At 40.8% G+C, this 20,256-nt stretch overlaps 3 protein-coding genes across 6 annotated transcripts in view; 2 read left to right on the top strand and 1 right to left on the bottom strand.

Moving 5' to 3' along the window:
- The window catches only part of u2surp (U2 snRNP-associated SURP domain containing), an 8,708-nt gene extending 2,402 nt beyond the window's left edge, over positions 1-6,306 (top strand). For 2 of the 4 annotated variants that reach the window (XM_020087365.2, XM_020087363.2), the window contains 18 exons: positions 80-245; positions 339-550; positions 950-993; positions 2,564-2,668; positions 2,772-2,838; positions 2,968-3,131; positions 3,237-3,399; positions 3,495-3,574; positions 3,675-3,762; positions 3,875-4,012; positions 4,120-4,309; positions 4,426-4,506; positions 4,654-4,705; positions 4,794-4,941; positions 5,054-5,164; positions 5,259-5,386; positions 5,509-5,694; positions 5,818-6,306. In XM_020087365.2, coding sequence (XP_019942924.1) covers positions 80-245; positions 339-550; positions 950-993; positions 2,564-2,668; positions 2,772-2,838; positions 2,968-3,131; positions 3,237-3,399; positions 3,495-3,574; positions 3,675-3,762; positions 3,875-4,012; positions 4,120-4,309; positions 4,426-4,506; positions 4,654-4,705; positions 4,794-4,941; positions 5,054-5,164; positions 5,259-5,386; positions 5,509-5,694; positions 5,818-5,956 — 2,262 coding nt within the window. In that variant the 3' untranslated portion in view covers positions 5,957-6,306. The remainder of the gene's footprint in view (positions 1-79; positions 246-338; positions 551-949; positions 994-2,563; positions 2,669-2,771; positions 2,839-2,967; positions 3,132-3,236; positions 3,400-3,494; positions 3,575-3,674; positions 3,763-3,874; positions 4,013-4,119; positions 4,310-4,425; positions 4,507-4,653; positions 4,706-4,793; positions 4,942-5,053; positions 5,165-5,258; positions 5,387-5,508; positions 5,695-5,817) is intronic. The other 2 variants (XM_069512905.1, XM_069512906.1) reach the window with 1 other exon arrangement.
- Positions 6,300-20,256, bottom strand: part of nphp3 (nephronophthisis 3) — a 26,962-nt gene continuing 13,005 nt past the window's right edge. The window contains exons 30-47 of the mRNA XM_020087362.2: positions 19,808-19,933; positions 19,487-19,648; positions 19,225-19,389; positions 19,006-19,147; positions 18,735-18,856; positions 18,454-18,560; positions 18,084-18,195; positions 17,748-17,825; positions 17,258-17,396; positions 16,822-16,929; positions 15,634-15,732; positions 8,577-8,646; positions 7,868-7,953; positions 7,713-7,784; positions 7,362-7,516; positions 7,120-7,236; positions 6,902-7,011; positions 6,300-6,605 (exon numbers count right to left, since the gene is read on the bottom strand). Coding sequence (XP_019942921.2) covers positions 6,491-6,605; positions 6,902-7,011; positions 7,120-7,236; positions 7,362-7,516; positions 7,713-7,784; positions 7,868-7,953; positions 8,577-8,646; positions 15,634-15,732; positions 16,822-16,929; positions 17,258-17,396; positions 17,748-17,825; positions 18,084-18,195; positions 18,454-18,560; positions 18,735-18,856; positions 19,006-19,147; positions 19,225-19,389; positions 19,487-19,648; positions 19,808-19,933 — 2,085 coding nt within the window. The 3' untranslated portion in view covers positions 6,300-6,490. The remainder of the gene's footprint in view (positions 6,606-6,901; positions 7,012-7,119; positions 7,237-7,361; positions 7,517-7,712; positions 7,785-7,867; positions 7,954-8,576; positions 8,647-15,633; positions 15,733-16,821; positions 16,930-17,257; positions 17,397-17,747; positions 17,826-18,083; positions 18,196-18,453; positions 18,561-18,734; positions 18,857-19,005; positions 19,148-19,224; positions 19,390-19,486; positions 19,649-19,807; positions 19,934-20,256) is intronic.
- Positions 9,554-14,131, top strand: ackr4b (atypical chemokine receptor 4b). Its single transcript, XM_069512912.1, has 2 exons — positions 9,554-9,777; positions 11,516-14,131. The coding sequence occupies exon 2, from the start codon at positions 11,525-11,527 to the stop codon at positions 12,635-12,637; it is 1,113 nt and encodes a 370-aa protein (XP_069369013.1). The 5' UTR covers positions 9,554-9,777; positions 11,516-11,524; the 3' UTR covers positions 12,638-14,131.

The raw sequence follows: 20,256 nt of genomic DNA, 5'->3' as shown, positions 1-20,256 counted from the left end.
ATGTGTTTCTTATGCCCATAATTTTCAAGTGTCCATTTGTACGTTCTAATTTTCTCTGTCTATGGTTAATGATTTGTAGATGAATGAAGAGATGCTGTGTCAAGAGTTTGGCAGATATGGCCCGCTGGCCAGTGTGAAGATCATGTGGCCGAGGACGGACGAAGAAAGGGCTCGGGAGAGGAACTGTGGCTTTGTGGCCTTCATGAACAGGAGGGATGCTGAGCGAGCACTCAAGAACCTCAACGGTATAGAGCTGTAGTTCTTTTTAGAATTAACAAATAGATTACCCACTTCTGTTTTCTCCAGCCCCCTAACATAGGTTTTCTCTACAATTTCAGGAAAGATGATAATGAACTTTGAGATGAAATTAGGGTGGGGCAAAGGTGTGCCCATTCCACCCCATCCCATTTACATCCCTCCTTCCATGATGGAGCACACACTCCCACCACCTCCCTCCGGCCTTCCCTTCAACGCACAGCCCCGGGAGAGGCTAAAGAACCCCAATGCTCCCATGCTTCCTCCACCCAAAAACAAGGAGGAGTTTGAGAAGGTAACTTAGCATGTCAGCCTAGGGGTTTCTCAGGGGTTATAGCAGTGTTTTTAAAATTCTGCCGGAAAGATTTTAGCCTTTTATTCTGAGCAGTCAGTACAGGTTTTAATCTTAGTGTCTGTTAGTGATAGATTTATGTCTTGTTCACCAAATTGAATTAGCTGCACTATATATCAAAGTGTGCATATAATGAAATGTTAGTGTGCTGAAAAGTGATATAGAGAGGTGTTTATGGTTAGAGAAGTGTCACAGGTGTTTGGCCTTTAGTAAAACTGACAGCAGTAAAAGAAAGTTCATGTCTTTTTGCACTTTTAAATGCATTTTTTATATTTTTCACCTGTTGCCTTTTTAACAATACTCACATTCTATGTTTATTATCTGATGTGACTTCATATACAGACTCTGTCGCAAGCCATAGTCAAAGTGGTTATCCCAACAGAAAGGTACATGTTTTTCTTTTTTTAAATTGGTTTACAAACTTAGACCAAACAAACATCCCATAATGAAGCCAAAAGTTTGATCAGTTGATCACTGCATGCTACAGGGGGCTGGTCAGTGTGGCTGAGCAATGGTTGAAGCATTTGTACATCGTCTTCATATTAGCACATAGAATAATACTGACTGAAAGGTTTGTTGTGTATTTCGCTCTTTCACCACCACCACCACCATCATCATTCATGATTCCCTTTTAAATACATAGCTACACATCATTAAAGAGCTTATTTAATGTGTTTGTAAGAGAAAGATTGTGACTCTAGCTCATCACAGCTCCACTCCATACATCAAACATTAACTTGTGTTGCTCTACTTTAGTGACATGGTATTCTGCCACATACATAGCCTGCTGATGCTAGACCTGTAGCTGTGCTAAACCTGCTCTCGGACCATTGCTCACTCAGACCGTCTGCCCCCTTGGCCTCTGTCACCCTATCAGGAGCTCAGTAAATCTGGCCCCTGCCAACAAATCCAAACCTTGCCAGCATTAGTTTCTCTATGACCTTTGACATTGGCCTTGGTGAGCAGCACAAGTTGAACTGTCTGCGGCAGCGAGGGACCTGAAAAGCATCATGGGATGGATTGGGAAAGTATACTGAGTTTTACCCTGCCATTGGTACGATCGGCTCCAATACAAGTAAATGTGATCTGTGTTGTCAAATGAAAGACACCCTTTGTCTCGTTGGCCACTTTAGGCTAATTATATGCAGCCTGCACCACAAATCTCCCCCAAATTTCCACGTCAGAACTCTAGTGATCCCATTTGCACTGTATCCAGGCATTACCAACTGCACCAGTAGATAACATGTTAAGCCTGCTGAGGCCAGCAGTCCTATACTGCCATTTTCTATTAGTCTGGAGATGAGTTGGAATTGAAAGGCACTAAATTGACAAGACGTTTTAGCTAAAACAGTGTCTTGTCAATGTCTCGCGCAATTTCTTCAGGTTCATTTGTTCCCCATTTTGTGAAATTGATAATGGAAGTTTTCTAAGAAAGCATCCGGGCAGTTCACTGTGGCCTTAAAGAGAACAGGCATGAACTTCAATCTATACACAAGTTAGAAAAATATTCTGTCACCTGATTTTCTTAGTTCATTCTTAATTCATGTCAAAGATTTTGTGTCATTAGTTGTAATTTTATAAGTTTTGTTGTACATTGGCCCAGAGGCTTAATTGCACTTAATTTATGCTCGGTTAGATGACACTCTGACAGTTGTGTGTATATTAATTTATTTAATGAGTCTTTGATGAATTATTTAGGTCACATCTTCAGCCTGATATTTGATCTAATAGCAAGTATCAACCCAGTCGTGAATCTCATGGTTTTAACCAACTGTACATGACAGCAGTCATGTCCTGCAGCAGTTCATTGTGGAACATGCATCATATCTTAGATAAGACTGTTTTGAGTGTCAATCCACCAAGCATAAATTAATCTTTGACAGGCAGGCTTTATTAAAAGTGCTCACAAGTCAGGCCAGTCTGAATCTGTTTGCTTTAACTGTGTTTTTCTTGTAGGAATTTGCTCTCTCTCATCCACCGAATGATCGAGTTTGTGGTGCGTGAAGGCCCAATGTTTGAAGCCATGATCATGAACAGAGAAATCAACAATCCCATGTACAGGTAAGGGATACTGGACATCAGAAATGTATTGATTTATCGTTATAGCAGTTTAAATGCAGTTTTTGCTGAGTTATGATGTTTTTTTTCTTTGTTTTTCTTCCAGGTTTCTTTTTGAGAACCAGAGCCCGGCACACGTATACTACAGATGGAAGCTGTACTCCATACTACAGGTTGGATTTCTATGTTAAATTATGTATCAGTTAAGCACAAAATGTCAGTGGCTTCCAGCACAGACGGAATAACATATTATAGCCCTGCAGGTTTTTATTTTGATATTTACTGTGAAATATGACTTTCAGGGTGAAGCTCCAGCCAAATGGCGAACCGATGACTTCAGGATGTTTAAAAATGGCTCTTTCTGGCATCCGCCTCCTCTTAATCCATACCTCCATGGTCCTTATGATGATGGGGAGGAAGAAGAGGATGAGGAGGAGGGCGGCAGGAAAGGCTGCTTGAAAGAAGAGTAATACTCATAACCTTATTTATTGGTCAAAATGCATAATCATAATTTATTTGACTGATGTGTTCAAATCTGCTCTTACCGATCACTCGTCATCCATCTCTGCAGCGAGCGGGACAAACTAGAGGAGATGCTTCGTGGTATGACTCCAAGGAGAGGAGACATCTCAGAGGCCATGCTGTTTTGTCTCAGTCGCGCTGAAGCTGCTGAAGAGATCGTGGAGTGTATCACAGAGTCTCTCTCCATTCTAAAGACCCCTCTTCCCAAGAAGGCAAGTCACAACACAGCTCTGGTGCAAAAAATCTTCAGTGAATGTTAAATACTATTGAACAGAATTAATGTGGATTTTTCTCTTTAACATTTCAGATTGCGAGGTTATATCTTGTTTCTGATGTGCTGTATAACTCTTCTGCCAAAGTAGCCAATGCCTCTTACTACAGAAAATAGTAAGTTGTTTAATATATGTAGTTAATTTAAATGTATCTTATCATTAGCATATTTAAGTCGTTTTTAATTAAAAAAACTTTCTTCCCCTGTTCTCAACAGCTTTGAGACAAAACTCTGCCAGATTTTCTCAGACCTCAATGCAACATACAAATCAATACAGGGCCACCTTCAGAGTGAGAACTTCAAGGTACCAAATGTCATTCAAGTCTTCTTCAGTAAACTTACCATGTTGGATCATTTCCATAATTACAGACTCGGGTAACTCAAACATCTTTGTCTTGTTTCCTTCTTTGTGGCAGCAACGAGTAATGTCGTGTTTCCGGGCGTGGGAAGACTGGGCTGTGTATCCCGACCCATTCCTCATCAAGTTGCAGAACATCTTTCTGGGTCTAGTTAATCTCACGGCAGAGAAGGAACCTCCTTGCGTCGTTGTGGAGGTAAGATGTTTCACAATATAATTCACCACTGTAAAACTTATTAAAACCAATCCCATCATTTACCAAAAAGTCCTTGCTTCATTATTTTTGTGTCCTCTTTGTCCCAGGTTGAGCCACCAGAGGACATTGACGGGGCTCCCATAGGCGAGTATGTAGATGGGAGTCCACTGGAGGATGTGGATGGAGTGCCAATTGATGGAGGGGCCATTGACGGAGCACCTATTGATGGAGCACCCCTGGATGACCTAGATGGAGTTCCTATCAAACCCATGGAAGAAGACATAGATGGAATCCCTTGTGAGTGGTGCAAACACTAACTTGAACCGTTTTTATATCGATGGTAATGATCTCAGTTTTAGATTTTGTGCTGTGTGCACCTCTTCAATGAAAAATGTATTTTCCTGCTTTTACAGTCGATCAGTGTAAAGAAGCAGCCTTCAAGGTAGCGCCTTCAAAATGGGAAGCAGTGGACGAGTCAGAGTTAGCATCTCAAGGTGAGACCTTTATGTGGCAAATTATTCAGCTGTAATGTAAGAATACGTTGCACCTAAATTCTAGTTGTAGGGATAGAATGATAGTCATGCATGTAGCTGTATTTACCATGGTGCTGTTTCTTATTCCTCTTTTTTGTTCCTACTCAGCTGTGACAACCTCAAAATGGGAGGCATTTGAGCAGCCAGAACAAACAAAAAAGTGAGTTGTGTTTGTGCACTTTTAGTTACATTCAGTCCATTTACTTTGGTGCGCTCCTAACCCTTATAAATTGTTTTCATCTCTGAAGAGATGAGGACGACAGTGATGAAGACAACCGGAGCCCTCGCTCAGACGAAAATCAGAGCTACTCCAATCCCATGAGAGACGAGTCGGATACTAAGACCAAGATTTCTGAAATGAATGAAGAGAAACGCACCAAGCTCAGAGAGATAGAGGTACAAACTCTGCAAACGCCCATAAATCCAACAACACATATTTGATGATTTGTATGCACGAGAAATAGTTTTGACCATTTTCCTTTAATTCTCTTTTTTTTTTTAAATCAAGGTTAAGGTCATGAAGTTCCAGGATGAGCTGGAGTTGGGGAAAAGGCCAAAGAAGTCTGGTCAGAGCATTCAGGAGCAGGTGGAGCATTACAGGGACAAACTACTACAAAAGGTACTGAAATATATCCTGCAAATCCAACCAAAGATACTAAATACAGAAAATAATATTTAAAATGAGGGTAATGTTCCGTCTGTGTTTACTGAAGGAAAAAGAAAAGGAGAAACTTGAGCGGGAAAAAGAGCGAGAGAAGAAAGAGAAGGAGAAAGCTGAGGCACGGTTAAAAGACTTGAAGAAGGAAAAAGAGAAGGAGGACACGCCAACCAGGAAAGAGAGGTGAGAGCCGTTTAGTGCAAAGAAGTTTCATCCACCAGTAAAGTTGTTCTGGTGTTTTAAACTGTGCTTCATAAAACGTTAGATTTGACACCTGACGGACATTCGTCTCCTCTGGTTAACAGGAAGCGACGTCACAGTGGCTCACCCAGCCCAACACGGACCAGTAGCAGACGAGGGCGCTCGTCCTCGCCTCGTTCAGAGCGGTCGGAAAGATCAGAACGTTCCGACCGATCATTCTCTAAAGACACATCCTCCCGCTCTACCCATAAAGATTCCCCTCGATCCAGCAACAAAAAGTCCTCCAAGAGGTAAGAGAGAAAAAATCAACAGCAAGTACAAATGTTATAAAAAAATTGTTTAAGTGAGATTTAAGTTGTAATGACAAGTCTGTAGGCTAAAATGTAATACAAGTATCACGTTTGTTTCACCAGATCTCCTTCATTACCTCGCACACCCAAACGATCCCGGCGGTCGCGCTCCAAGACGCCCAAGAAATCAGCAAAGAAGTCTCGCTCCAAATCACGGTCTCCTCACAGGTCTCACAAAAAATCAAAGAAGAGCAAACACTGACGCCTTTTTTTTTCTTCTTGAACCTCTTCTCCACCCTTCTCTGCGCCGTGTTGTATAAAAGATTGAGTGAATTGGCAGCGGAAGATCTCTGCCCAGATGTTAATGTATAGATAATGAAGAGTGGGGGGTGCTGCATGGGTTGCCGTCTGGTGTATCAAATGGATGGGGCCATTGCTGTTTTATATTGTACAAAAAAATAATGTGCTTGTGTGTCCTGATTCCCATCCACCTCCCAGTGGAATTCATCCATGTGGTAGACCACACCCATACAGAGTGTGACGACAATAGTCTTACAATAATGCTGTCATTTTCTGTTTTTGTAGTTCACATTAAAAAGAATTCCTAATAAACAAGTGTCATTTTTAATCAAGTTTCATGTTTTGACATAAAGAAAACATCGTCTTAAATTTACATTAAGTGCACTTTGGTTGTATTTTACATTTAACAGAAGGGCTATTAGAATCTTGTGAAGAAGCAGCGTTTAGTTAAAGCAAAACTAGTTCTGACAAATGTAAAGCTGGTGTGAGCATTACTTTACAGTTTGGCCTGAGTCTTCTTCAGCTGATCCCTCAGTTCCAGAAGAGCGATGGAGGAGAGGTGAACCTCATCTGGTCCGTCAGCAATGCGCAGAGTCCGCGCGTATGAATACCTGAGGAGGAATATCAACATCAGACAGATTTATTTGATTCTCATTTCGACATTTCTGCCGCGTCTATAAGTCAATAATATGAATCTTAAAACACTGGATGCATTCAGACAGGTTTTAATTATGGTAACACTTGTTTAACACTACTTCTGCTGTGCTTTGAAAATAGATGTTTTTAACAGAAATGATTGTCAAGTCTCTGATTAACCCTTAAATGTGTCGTTGTTGAACTGGATCTTAAATTTCATTCATAATGGTCTCACAAATGTGACTGGTTGACAGTAACAGAAAATACTCACATCTGTGCCAGTGGGAAGTCTCCAGACACACCAGCGCCTCCGTAAACCTGGATTGCACAGTCCACCACTTTACAGGCCATTCTGGCTGCAGCCACCTTGATCATAGCAATCTAAGAAGCAGAAAATGAAACGATAACTTGAGCTGTGTCCGACATCAGTATTCCATATTCAATCTTAGGGAGTTCGCTTTTATTAATAGGTGAGTAATGAGGCCTTACCTGTTTGCGAGCAGCCCGACTTCCCACTGTATCTAGTGCATGGGCGGCGTTTAGAGTCAGCAGACGTGTTTGTTCAATCATGAGGCGACACTCTGCGACCCAGTGAGCAACAACTTCCTGCACACAGAAAACATATTCCTGAAGTTGTATCTAAAACTCTTAACCATTAGGTGTCAGTAGTGGGAAAGCTCTCAACGTGTTTCCACAACTGGAGGAATCTCAGGCTGGAGAGGTTCACTTACATGTTGGTAAAGCTTCTTTCCAAATGTTTGTCTGGTCGCAGCCCGCTGGCAGAGCAGCTCCAGAGCCAGCTCCGCCAGGCCCACAGCTCTCATACAGTGGTGCAGTCTGCCTGGTCCCAGACGACCCTGAGCAATCTCAAATCCCCTTCCTTCGCCTGGAAATCAGTGCACACGGGGGACAGCAGAGACAAGTTACAAATGATATTTCCGCCCTAGTGCTCTCTTTGACATAATCGTTAAGTAAAGATCACTATGTCCAAACACAATACAGATAAGGGTTCATATCTACAGCTTTACAGGTGAAGTGTGCTTCTTGAGAAGGAAACAAACCATGCAGCAGTAAAGTCGTACCCAGAATAATGTTGCAGACGGGGACACACACATTTTTAAAGTGCACTTCGAAGTGGCCTCCATGGATGGCATCTGAGCACAGAAACAAGAGGACAGCAAAATATTTGAGAAATGTTTGGGTGGAAAAGATTCAAAATATCCAGTATCAAACTTACCGTCCTGTCCGAACACGGTGAGAGGTCTGACTCGTTCTACACCTGGTGTGTCCATAGGTACGAGAATCATACTGTGTTGGCCGTGCCTAAGAAAGACATTTATAACAAAAAGAGATGACCACTATTTTTATTTAAATTGGAAATTCCACAATAACTATTCTAGTTGTTTTTATGCTGCTCTGAAAATGGAACATTTTGCAGCAGCCGTCAATGGTGAGTATCTACAACCTGACTTATTTCACACGCTCTTTAAAGAAAAGGTGTGGTTGTTTAAAAGTGCACGGCACATTTTAGGTGTGGTTGACAAAAATAACCTTCCATTAACATTCTCAACACATGTAACTGACAAGCTTTGGGTAAAGATCACAATAATTTACTGACAAGAATCAACAAGATTTGATTTATACGTTTTTCTGCCTCGTGATACCGCAAACATTGGGCAGAGTGATTAAAATGCAAGGCATGCTGGGAAGTGCACTCTGTCCCAGAGCAAAGTCCACTTTCATTACAATAGGAATATAATAGAAGGAGTTTAATGGGAGAAAGGGCAAAAGTTTGCTAACAAGCGACACAGCAGCATTTCAATAAAAAAAAAATTAAAAATTAAATTAAATTAATAAAACTGGTAAATTGAACTGAAATCTGCACAACATAGAAAAAGTGTCTCAAACAACAGAAGAGGAAACAAACAAGGAATTATTCCTCTGACCTGCGGCCAACATCCTGAGAACTGCTCCTGCACATCACAATGGCCACTTTGCATTGAGGATTTCCAGCACCTGCAGGGAACAGTTAGAAATACAATGGTTCATTTATATTCCCGTCACATCGATGTGGTGATTCAACAAACAACTTCTCACGGTTTGAGTTTGTCCATAAACTTTCCAGGACTCTTCCAATACGTCTGGTGGATGTAATAAACGTCAATAACCGACTCGACAGAAAAGACAAAGTTGGGACCTTAGATCCTTCAGACACAGTTAAGGTGACCAATGATCTGCCTGCCAGTTTATATTTCTGTCCAAATGAAAAACACTGTCCCCTGAGGTTAGGACATATGGACACCAGACAGCTGCAGATTAGACATTAACAGTGTTTAATCATTTCCAGTCCCAGCTCATGGACATGAGAACACAGTTCCACCGATGTTTCGTTTTTAATCTCTCCCTGTGATTGCTGTTTTGAAGATTTATGCATTTGTTAGGACACAATCACATTTTCTTCACACCCAACTCCACCCAGAGTTCACACACTTCATATGGCTCAGGAGCAACTTTAATTTTCCTGTTATCTCAGATGAGGTGAGCCCTGCGGTCACACCACAGTCGTGTCCATACATGACTGGAATGAAAATAAACCTCACAGCTGAGTAATCCATCATCCTGTGGACGTGACATCCAAATATTTATATTTTATGTTGTTGTTTAAAAAAATGTTCACGTCAGGATCATGTTTAAAATGATATATGATGTATAAAGAAGAAGTATAAACGGACGTCTCTGTACATAACTTTTTATATTTTATACCCTTAGTACGAAATCAAAGTATTAGTATTTTTATGTATATGCAGAAACATGCAGAGAGACAAGAGAACCTAAGTAAAATATAGTGATTTGGTGTGTAAGGCAAAACAGACAATACGCTCTGTAAATGGGACAAACTGGAGACTCCCTGCCTGACATCATGAGTCAGAAACAGCGAGAGCACACACACACACACACACACTCTTGTATGGAGAGCTACGTGGTGAGGAGAGTGTGGGCAGTAAAGGGAGAAGGGGGAGGGCAGAGGCAAAGAGATCAGTCACTTCAGTCCTGCAGGAAACACAGATTTTCTCCTCAGGATTCATAACAACTGTTTGTGATTTTTTTTTTTAAACTGAAGCTTCACACTGCAGCTGACAGGAGGAGGTAAGAAAATCTCACCAACTTTCTGGTTTCTTTAAATATTTGAACAAAAACGATTCAAACTCTGACTAGAAGAAAATCCACAGAAATCTTTAATCCACAATCTTTACCAGATTAGTATAAAAATTAATAATTATTACATCTGTCATTTCTGCATTTACACGGAAATGTATTGTAAACAGTTTTTAACGGTTCACTTCAGTGTTAGAACAACAGTCAAAGTCCAGGATATTTTTATGACGTTATTATTACAGAGTGAGATTATGACAACAAGGTAAACTGAGTCTGATGATTTGTTTTGTGTTGGCGTGTTTATATCTCATCAGTGTTCTTACTCTTGGTTTTCGGATCAGTATCAGAACTATAGTCACTGTTGCTTTAGGTTATAACTCCACTGTCAGGATAAAATGACTCTTTATCAGTTTCATGTCGTTTAATTTAAACGTAAATAAAAACGGTCACTGTACGAGTAAAATATTACAGAAAATAACTCAACAGCTGAATCTAATGACCAGCAAAATAGGATTGCACTTCCAATTATCATCACATGCAACTTTATATTTAACTATTTATTTACATTTGTATATTTTATTCTAATGTAATTTGTGAAGACCAAAACCACAACAACAGCAACACAAACCTGTATTAACCTATTACTCCTCTAACATATGAATTACAGCTGTTGGGAGTAGTAGAATTCTTCACATTTCAATGTTCTCATGAACATCTGTTTCAGAACTCCTGCTCCTCCCATATGGGAGATAATGACTCATTAGACAAACTGTCATGTCTGTGAGTAGCATGTTTTAGACACATTTTTCTGAGATGCAAAATATCTTGGTTTTTGGCCATGAATTAAATCATCATGTCACGTTTGACTGTTGGATTTCTCAGTTTCCTAGAAATGCCATGGGAACAGAAGAAAAAACAAAACACAAAATATATGAGAGTATCTTTGTGGCCAAAAGTATGAATTTGGATCAGTTTCATTCTGTTGTTCATTAAGGTTTGAGATTTTTTTCCAAAGAGAATCTGTTTGTGATCAGACACAAGAGTTGATGAATTATCTGTTTGTGATCAGACACAAGAGTCGACTTGCTCACACACACAGTTCTGTATTTACTGGTCGTCAGGAGACATAACATCTGGAGTAAACAACTGTGAGGGAAGCAATACAAAGAGTCTCAATGACAGTCTCACTTCCACGGGACGTCCTGTTGAACCAGTAAAAGCGACATCCTGGATTTGAATCTGTTGAGAGACCTTGGTTACACTCGTGTCATCCTCATCTCTCCTTCCACATAATTCCTATCATTCCTGACTTTTTGGCGCAAAATGCCGATAATCATTAAAACAGAGGAACTTGGAGCTGCAGACATTGATCACGGTGTCTAACAAAATGCACACTAACACAATTCAGAGAGTAATTAGAGGGTCGGCAAGTCTCTTGTCTGCTTTTGATCCCTCTGAGCTGTTTTCACTGGGGTTATTCAAGCTAACACACAGTTCAAACACACAGGGCTCAGGCCATTAGGGAAACCACGCAGGAGAGATTCCTCTGATGCAGAATACAGAAACAACCTCATGGTATACAGTGATCTCATTCTGTGAAATAACATAATAAAGAAAGAAGTTACGCAGCGGGTTGATTATATATTTCACAGTGTGAATCCCAGAATGAGGAATTAGTGGAATGTTCCCAAATTTGAAAATAAATAGTTCCTTTTTTTCCCCCATACAGAAAAAAACAATGGAAGATTTCTCTTATTACGAGGACGAGGACTCCTATAATTACTCGTATTATTTCGATTATGAACATTCTGTCTGCGACAAAGAGACGGTGCGCTCTTTTGCCAGCGTCTTCCTACCGATCGTCTATGCCCTGGCTCTGGTGGTCGGTCTGGCTGGGAACACCCTGGTAGTGGTGGTCTACACATCAAGGCTGCGACTACGAACCCTGACAGATGTGTGCATCCTTAACCTCGCTATTTCCGACCTGCTGCTTCTCTTCACCCTCCCCTTCTGGGCGGCTGATGCCGTTCATGGCTGGAAGTTGGGTTCGGTAGCCTGCAAGATCACCTCCTTCCTCTACAGTGCCAACTTCAGCTGTGGAATGCTGCTGCTGGCGTGTATTAGTGTGGATCGCTACCGTGCTGTAACCCAAAATCCTACAGGCAGGACTGGGACAGGTGCCAAGGTAAGGACACAATGGCTCCTGGTGTGTGTGGCGTTGTGGGGTCTAGCCTGCTTTCTTGGCCTTCCCGAACTTATCTTTTCCACAGTGAGAGACTCTCCGACCAGGATGGCCTGCATAGCCATCTACCCCCACAGCATGGCCAGGCCAGCAAAGGCTGCCTTGGAGCTGCTGGAGGTGACACTCCGATTCTTGCTACCTTTCTTAGTCATGGTGGTGTGCTACTGCTGGGTGGGACTGGCCCTGAGCCGGGCAGCTGGGGTGCGAAGAGAACGTAAATGGCGCACCCTGCGAGTCCTGCTGGCTGTGGTGGCCGTCTTCCTGCTCACCCAGCTGCCCTACAATGTGGTCAAACTGTGGAGAGCGATGGACTTCATCTACAACCTTGTGACCGACTGCGAAGTCAGCAAAGCCCTGGATCACGCTCTTCAAGTGACAGAGAGCCTGGCACTGACCCACGCCTGCATTAACCCTCTCCTCTACGCCTTCATCGGCTCCTCCTTCAGGGTTCACATCCTCAAGACTGTCAAGCACCTTGGACAGAGACTTAAGGGACACTCAAGACATGTGAACGAGGAGCCGGCAGTGGGGATTTCACTCAACACATGCAATCAAACACAATCCCAGTCTGGTTCAGAAGACCAAGACACAAGCACCTTCACTATTTAAAGCAACACTATGTAACTTTTACTGAGCAACAGCGCCCTCTGCAGCCACACAGGGTGCTTAATTCTGTTGGGCTCTGTCCGAGCAATTTAAGGGTTTTCATGTAGAGGAAAAACAAAGCCTTTCAATCTATTGATTCCATCAAAATCTTGATATTTTAAAAGTTTTTTAAGTTCAGCATCACTCTTGTACTTGCTGAACCTGATTCAGACAATTTAAGCAGCTGCCATCAGTCAGTAACACGCTTTTTACAGGAGATCATACCCAATCACTACAGTTACATAGAGCGGATGTTCAGGGTGAGGAGTGGGAACGAAGGCGGCACCATTCTCTCTATTCCAAGTCAGTGAAACATCACATTGATTTTGAAGATGACATTCAAGGTAAAAAAAAGGTTTTATAGTGTTGCTTTTACTGAAGACGTGTATTTTCCTGTAAGCACCTATTGTATCTATGTATATATGTTTGCACGTCTTTTTTTATCGATAACAATTTATATTAATTCTTAGTGTCATAAAAGATATTTGGTATATATGCATCAACTAAGCAAACATATTTTGTATAAATTAAGTTTTTTATTAAATAAAACAAAGATTTTCACTGTCATGCATCTATCAACATCTGTTACAATTAAACGCAAAACGAGTCTGAGCCTCTGCCCATTCAACCATCTGCATCTAATTTGTTCCCATCCTGTGGCTTTGTGTTGGGGTGTGATTTGACTGCACAGTTACTGACCCATTGAGTTGAAAAAGATTCGGCGAATGACGACAGAGCAGCAAACAGCACAGGCGTGTGGAGCTTTTCAATTTCAATAATGTTTTTAAAATAAAGTTTGAGTTCATTTCATTGGTCTTAAACATGTCGTACAACTCTCTTGTCAAAATACAACAACATCATTTGGACTTAAATCTTCTCCCCTTTGGAACGCCTCCATAAAACATTATACTCAAGCAGACACTAACACGGCAGAGCAGATGCAGGCTCAAGGTGTTTGATGTTAACAGTGTTCACCTGTTTATACTGTTATAGCTAAGAAAAAAAGGGACCATCTACATTCCTGACTAGCTTTTAAAAACCTCTAGACATAACAGTTTTCTTTGTATAGCATTCTTTACGATTGCTTTCAGCGTCTGCCAGATGAATGTAATGTAATTTGCAGTACCAGGAACTTCTCCTCCTTTCACTGTAATGCCTCATATCTTGGATCTGTGGGAGTTGGACACTGTACAATAAACACACTAGGTGTGTCGTTATACAGAGACAAAAGATGAAAGTTTCCTTGGAACTGAAACTATCAAGTTGCATGTAATAAATAAGCAAACAAGGCATTTCTTAATCATGTGTGACTCAATTTAGATATTTATCAGGCCATCACACGCTCTACCCGCACAACCTGTATTTCTTTTGAAACGATTAAGATCTATTCCACATGTATGCCGTACTTTTCTCAAAACAGCCAATGTTTAAATCATTGTTTCAACATTAAACTTTAACATAAAATCCTGATTGTTTTTATTTTAATTTTACCAACCCTGAGAAAAGCCCAAATTATAATGACCTGCATGATGATCCTTACAATGTGCATCGTCTGTGCTTCTGTCTGTAAATACAAATGCCTATGGCTGTCTTACGTCTCCCACACCACAGAGCAGCACAGGCTACATTTACAGAACCTCCCGTCTCGCTGCTCAGAGTTTGCCAAAAACAATTCTACAGCACAAAAGATAGCAAAGACAAAACGCTCTGACTGTAGAAGTGTGTGAAAATTATAGGCAACATTTTAAGTAATTTTCCTGAAGGTTTAAGATACAGCAGGAGACTAGTTGTACAAATAAATCCACTACAACCTAATATAGTTACTCCTTCGTAATTATCACAATGAAATACCTTAGAAAAACAAAACCTCCAACACAATACTGCAGAGTGTAGTTTTGCTTTTACCTTTGTTATATAGTCTGACAGCCATGAACACATCAACATTCCGTCCTAACAGAGAGAGATATTTATAGTGGGGACATTCACACAACCCCAGAGGATTTGTTTTCAATTGGTGGAAATTTCACTTGAGAGGAAAAAGGAGAATTGTTGGGAAAAGAGAATAAGTAAAGATGTACGCTATGACTCACACAGACCAGGCATGAAGATAGAATCTGAAACTGAAAATTGGTCCATTTTTGGTTAATCATTGTGCTGTTACTTAGAAAGTGTGTGAGAAAAAAAAACCCCAACAACAAAAACAACACACCACTGTTTTCCATTTAAGTGGAAGTTAAAAGCTGTGGCCACATGTGTGTCACAGGAAACATCTGGAATATCTTTCAACTCAAAGTGACTGGAGAGGTGGACGATGAAATATCAAAACACTCACACGAGCATTGGCTATTTAAATGATTTCAATAAAACCCCAAATATTTTAAGGGAGCTTTTCCAAGTAAAATTGTTTTGTTTAGTAATTTTAAAGGGAAAAAAAGATGGAGCAATTTAATTTATACAGCCGGTCAGCAAAGACTAAACTACCCTTTAAATCCAAAGAATACTGACTCACACATTACTCACAATTTGTTTTTGATGCCCAGAGAATAAAGTTAATGAATGTGTGCATACAGTTGAACAGATCCAAGAGTTTCTAATGTTGTTTAGGTTTCATGAGTCATCTGCACTTTTGTTGTCCATATGTCAGCAGCCTGGGAACGAGCGTTTAAATTTGTTACAGAAACATCTTGGATTACATATAAACCCAGCCCTTTCTGAGAACATAATGGTCATCTCAGATTTACTCCTTAAAAAACATTCTCTTGTTTCCCTCACAAAGTGGTTTAAAGTAATCCAGACATAAATAAGACATAAATAAAAAAAGGACTCTCTTATTTGTCTTAAGCTCCCTGTTGGTATGTTTGTCTCTAAATGGGGCAGAGAAAAATCTGCATTCCTGGTGTTGTAAATATTCTTTATTCATTATATACCTACTAGAAATAGTGTTTCTATTTCTTACTTACCACTGCTCCACCATTTCTTGCCGTTGATGACGTAGTTGTCTTCATCCCTTTGAAGAGTGCACTCCATGTTGGTTGCGTCACTGGAGGCCACATCAGGCTCTGGAGAAGAGATCACAGGTCAGCTTCAAACTCACAAAATATCTTCCACCAAATACAACAAACGATTAGACTCAGACTGTCACAATATACAGAAATTACTTTGCGTTCCATCTTTTCCAAAATTACAATTTTGGATTCCAGCAAAAACCACAGCCAGAGAGGTTTATATAAATAGAGCACAAACATTCCATGCCCATGCTTTAACTGTACCGCAGATGAGTCTCCACAACGTTAGACACAGACATTGTTTGTCAACACAAGATGGGGGGGCTTTTTCTTGCAGTGGAATAAATCAAACAAACTTCGGACAAAAAACGTCCTCAAACACTACTAATCCCCATGTGTGTTTATGAAAACCGCAGGGAGGTTCACACCCACTGCAATCACCTCTGGCACGCCACTTTTTCAAGGCTGAGTGGAAACCAAATTGTAAAAAAACAGGGGGAAATACTCACTGGGAGTGGGATATTTCTAACAACACTATTCCATCAACGGAAATTTTGACAGAAAACCCCAACACATACTTTGAAATGTTAACTTTAGCAATGCCAAGTAACTGAGCAAAACATTGGTTCTGATAGGTACAGGATGACTGGTTTCTAAAGAACTTAACTTTCATCACTCATATCTCTACTAAGTCTACTGTGTTGCATCCCTAATAAACTTTTTTCAATTAAAAAACATGTCCCTAATCAACAGCTTTGTCCCAACCTCCCTCACACAGGCTGCAGAGTTAGATCCAACTGTTCTTTATAATTTGTGACCAATCTCAATTACTTTTCTGTCTGTTGAGACTCTGGAAATAGCCCGTCAGATTCCAGGGTGTAACACAGCACTCGGTTCAACGTGCTGAGGAACAAATGACTTAATGCTGTCCTCTGATGACGGAGACAATGCCAATTTAATAGGACCTCTCTGCTGCATTTCATTATCACCGGTTCTGAAAATGTCCCTGCAGATAAAGCCAGTTCTCCATGGTCTGTGTCTTCAAATGTCAACTCACAGGCCAGAAATTACAAACACAATTACCCCACAACACAAGGCTCTCATCTTGAAATGACTCAGATGGACACAGTGATGGAAAAATACCTGTCATACAGAAACAGGAGCGGATCTCTCCTCTGAGCAGAGGCTCCAGCCATCTCCTTTTCTGCTCATCACTGCCAAACATGTGCAGCACCTCCATGTTTCCTGTATCTGTGGAGAAACATAATACACAATCTTATAGTAAATTATGGCATTAATTTGAAAATAAAATGCTCGCCAAGATATTTATAATACAAGTTGAACTCATCAAAGGGATTTTTATTGAATAGTATTTGATTTTTATGCTTTCAGATGAGTAGGAACATGTTTTTGTTGTTGAGTTGACATGTTGAGTTTACCTCATGTTATCCCGAGCATGAGAAAAGACATATAATCTATGTTGCGTACACCAAGAGCAAGGTCGTCTTGCACGTACAGTCATGTGACTGACCATGGCCTCTAAATGATCTTAGATGTGTCTGCATGTAGGATGTTTTACCAGGTGCCTGGCAATTGAAGACTTCGGGGGCAAAGAGGCAGCGTCCAGTTTCCTCTGCAATGTAGGCATAGTCCAGCTGACTGAGACCGCTGACTGCAGGCAGAAACAGGTTCCACAGCCCCGCCTCCCGCGCTTGCACCTGCAGATTTCCACAGAAACAGATTTATCATAGAGTGTATCTGCATGCAGAGACTGAACGCTTCAGTGAAAGAATGTGTAATTAATGACGAGCAGAATTCAAGCATAAGGAACAGATCAGTAATTAAGAAACAGTGTTTGTTTTACTTAAACTAGCAATGATAGATTATAGTGTGTGGATGACTCAGAAGGGAGGTGCAGTGTTTAGACAGAATTTTAAAAAAAATTCCCTTAAATCTGCTGCTTTATTACTAGACTTTTGAATTGCTTTTTCATATATTGATAATATTTATGCAAGGCGTCTGTGAAAAAACAACTAAAGCTGAATTAGGATGTGAATAGACTTACATACCTTTAGATCTTCGATTATTCGGGGAGTGTGCCACCTCTGTGAAGACTGAGCATGTTTGGAGTAGTAATCTGCAACTTCCTGTGGGGGAAAAAAATTAACCAGGGTTAGGGTTAGGGGTTATATAGGTAAAATAAGAAAAGTAATCTGAACCTCTGTGCTCACTGAGGCTTTCATCAGTGCCAACATTCCCCGTCAAATATTTATTTCACATATAAAAGCAAATAAGATCCACAATCCCGTCTCCGCACGACACTAAGAACACTGTGATGCCAATGACGATGATTGTGTGAATATCAATCAACTTAGCAGACACATTTCTTGGCACGTGGCACTGACCTCCTGAGCAGGAAGCACATTTTGTGTCATGAAGTCTTTGACTTGCTGGAGAACAGCCTGACCTTTAGCTGTCTGGAGGAAAAGCCTGTTTTCTGCAGGACCTGTGAGAGATCTGGCAACAAACACACCTCACACATGAAAAAGACATCAGGGAAAACAGGAAGCAGCAGCTGGACACCAAATTCCTTTTGCTGGCTTAAATTTAGTCAGCAGGTGGAATCAATCTATAATTTGGCCTATTATAACACATAGAATAAACATAATGCTTAAGTTATACCAGCATGTCTATGTCTTAATGCTTAGGATCAAATTATATTGATTCTTACTCAGTACATTCCTACACATTAATACAATTTTAACTGCAACAAACCCCTGTGCGATCTGCAAGGCAACCTTAGCCAAGGGCTCCACACACTCACTGAACTGAGCTGCATTGGGCGCACTGGCATTTCCCAGGAGGTGGCGAGCGTAGACTCCCTGGTAAAAGAAAAGAATAGAAAAAATGAGAGCAATTCATCTTGATTCCATTGTTTTTCTCTTTACTTTTCAAATATCACATTTAAAGCTATTACCCCTTAAAGTGAAATGTGTCTATAGCTATATACACAGGGGAAATAGAGACAGAATCACGGCATAAACAGGGAGACGCACCTGGGCAATACCTGCCATTTTAAAGAAAGACAAGGCCACGTAGAAATTCAACTGTGGTAAAGCAGGCGGGATCCCCCGGCACCTGCAGTAAATGGAGATCAGATCACCCACAGTTGGAATACCTGCTCATTGGAGATGGGAGAGGGGATGGGAAAGGCTCAATGATTAAAACTGTAATCTCACACATGTATGTTTATGAAAATAAATCAGAATACATCCTTCAGCTCAGTTATTTTCAGAAGCTGCTAATCCTGTACAGAGTTTTCATTACCTTCTATTCCTTTCAAGCTGCCTAATGTGCTGATAACGTTGATGCCTCTGGGCCAGTAGTGAGGCATTAAGAAGTAGGCCAAGTCTGCCAGAGGCTGCCCAGTGGTAGACAGCTCCCAGTCCAAGACCGCTATCACACGTGCCTAATGACAGCAAACACACTTTGTTAAGTTTTTACTGTTAGATGCAGCAGAAAGGTAAAATAACTAAGTATCTGTACCTCTGTTGGATGGAATATCAAGTTATCCAATCTATAATCCCCATGCACAAGCGTGACTTCATTGTCATTGGCTGGCAAATTCTTCATTAACCAATCAGACAGTTCATTCATGGCTGGAATGTCTCTGTGGGCTGCTGCAGTGTACTGCTTTGTCCAGGTGGACACCTTTAATGAACAAAAGAAATATTGGAACATTAACTAGCTTTTCCAGATCAGACATATAAAGATATTTTGATGTACAGAGGACAAGGTTTTATCTCACCTGTCTCTTGCAGTAGCCTGCTCCTCTTCCATATCCTTCAAGCTTCAGTGATGCCAGGTCCAGTGAGTGTAGCTTTGCCAACACTTCCACTGCAGCCACATACAGAGCAGTTCTCTCTACTGGACTAATTCCAGGGAGACGAAGATCCCTGAATATACGCCCCTGGTCAACAGAGATGGATAAGAGTGCATGTTTTTATATGGATCATTACGAGCCAAATAACTCAGGATGGAATACTTTTCCCACTTCTTGTCATTGCAAATTGGCAAAAAGTCTTTGCAGATTCGGCCCAGCAGCAAGACTCCATAGCTAAAAATGTACCTTCACGTGCTCCATCATGTAAAATTCTGTTCCAATGACATCAACATCAGTGCAGTGTAATAGAGGCTGAGGGACAGGGAAACCAGCAGAACACAGTGCCCTCTGCACCCGATACTCCCTGTCGACCTGCAAACACAGTCACAAAAGTTAACCACGCCACGCTTAAACGTCGCCCCTGTTGTTAGGTTTAACTCAGTATAACTAAACATAATCAGACATTTGTCAGATTTTCATCAGTAATTTACAGGAAATTCCTGAAAGTTTATCAAATATCTTAGATGGATAAAAGTATACATAAACTAAATTGACTTTATTGTCAATTCTGCCACATGTACAGGACACAGAAGGGATTGAAATGCTGTCTCTCTCTGATCACTGGTGGGAACAAATAAGTAGACAGAACACGTAACTCAAATACAGAGCATATAGGTATGCAACATAATAAGTAC

The sequence above is a fragment of the Paralichthys olivaceus genome, chromosome 17 (assembly GCF_024713975.1).
Source record: "Paralichthys olivaceus isolate ysfri-2021 chromosome 17, ASM2471397v2, whole genome shotgun sequence".
Lineage (NCBI taxonomy): Eukaryota > Metazoa > Chordata > Actinopteri > Pleuronectiformes > Paralichthyidae > Paralichthys > Paralichthys olivaceus.
This window is presented reverse-complemented; position numbering and strand designations above follow the sequence as displayed.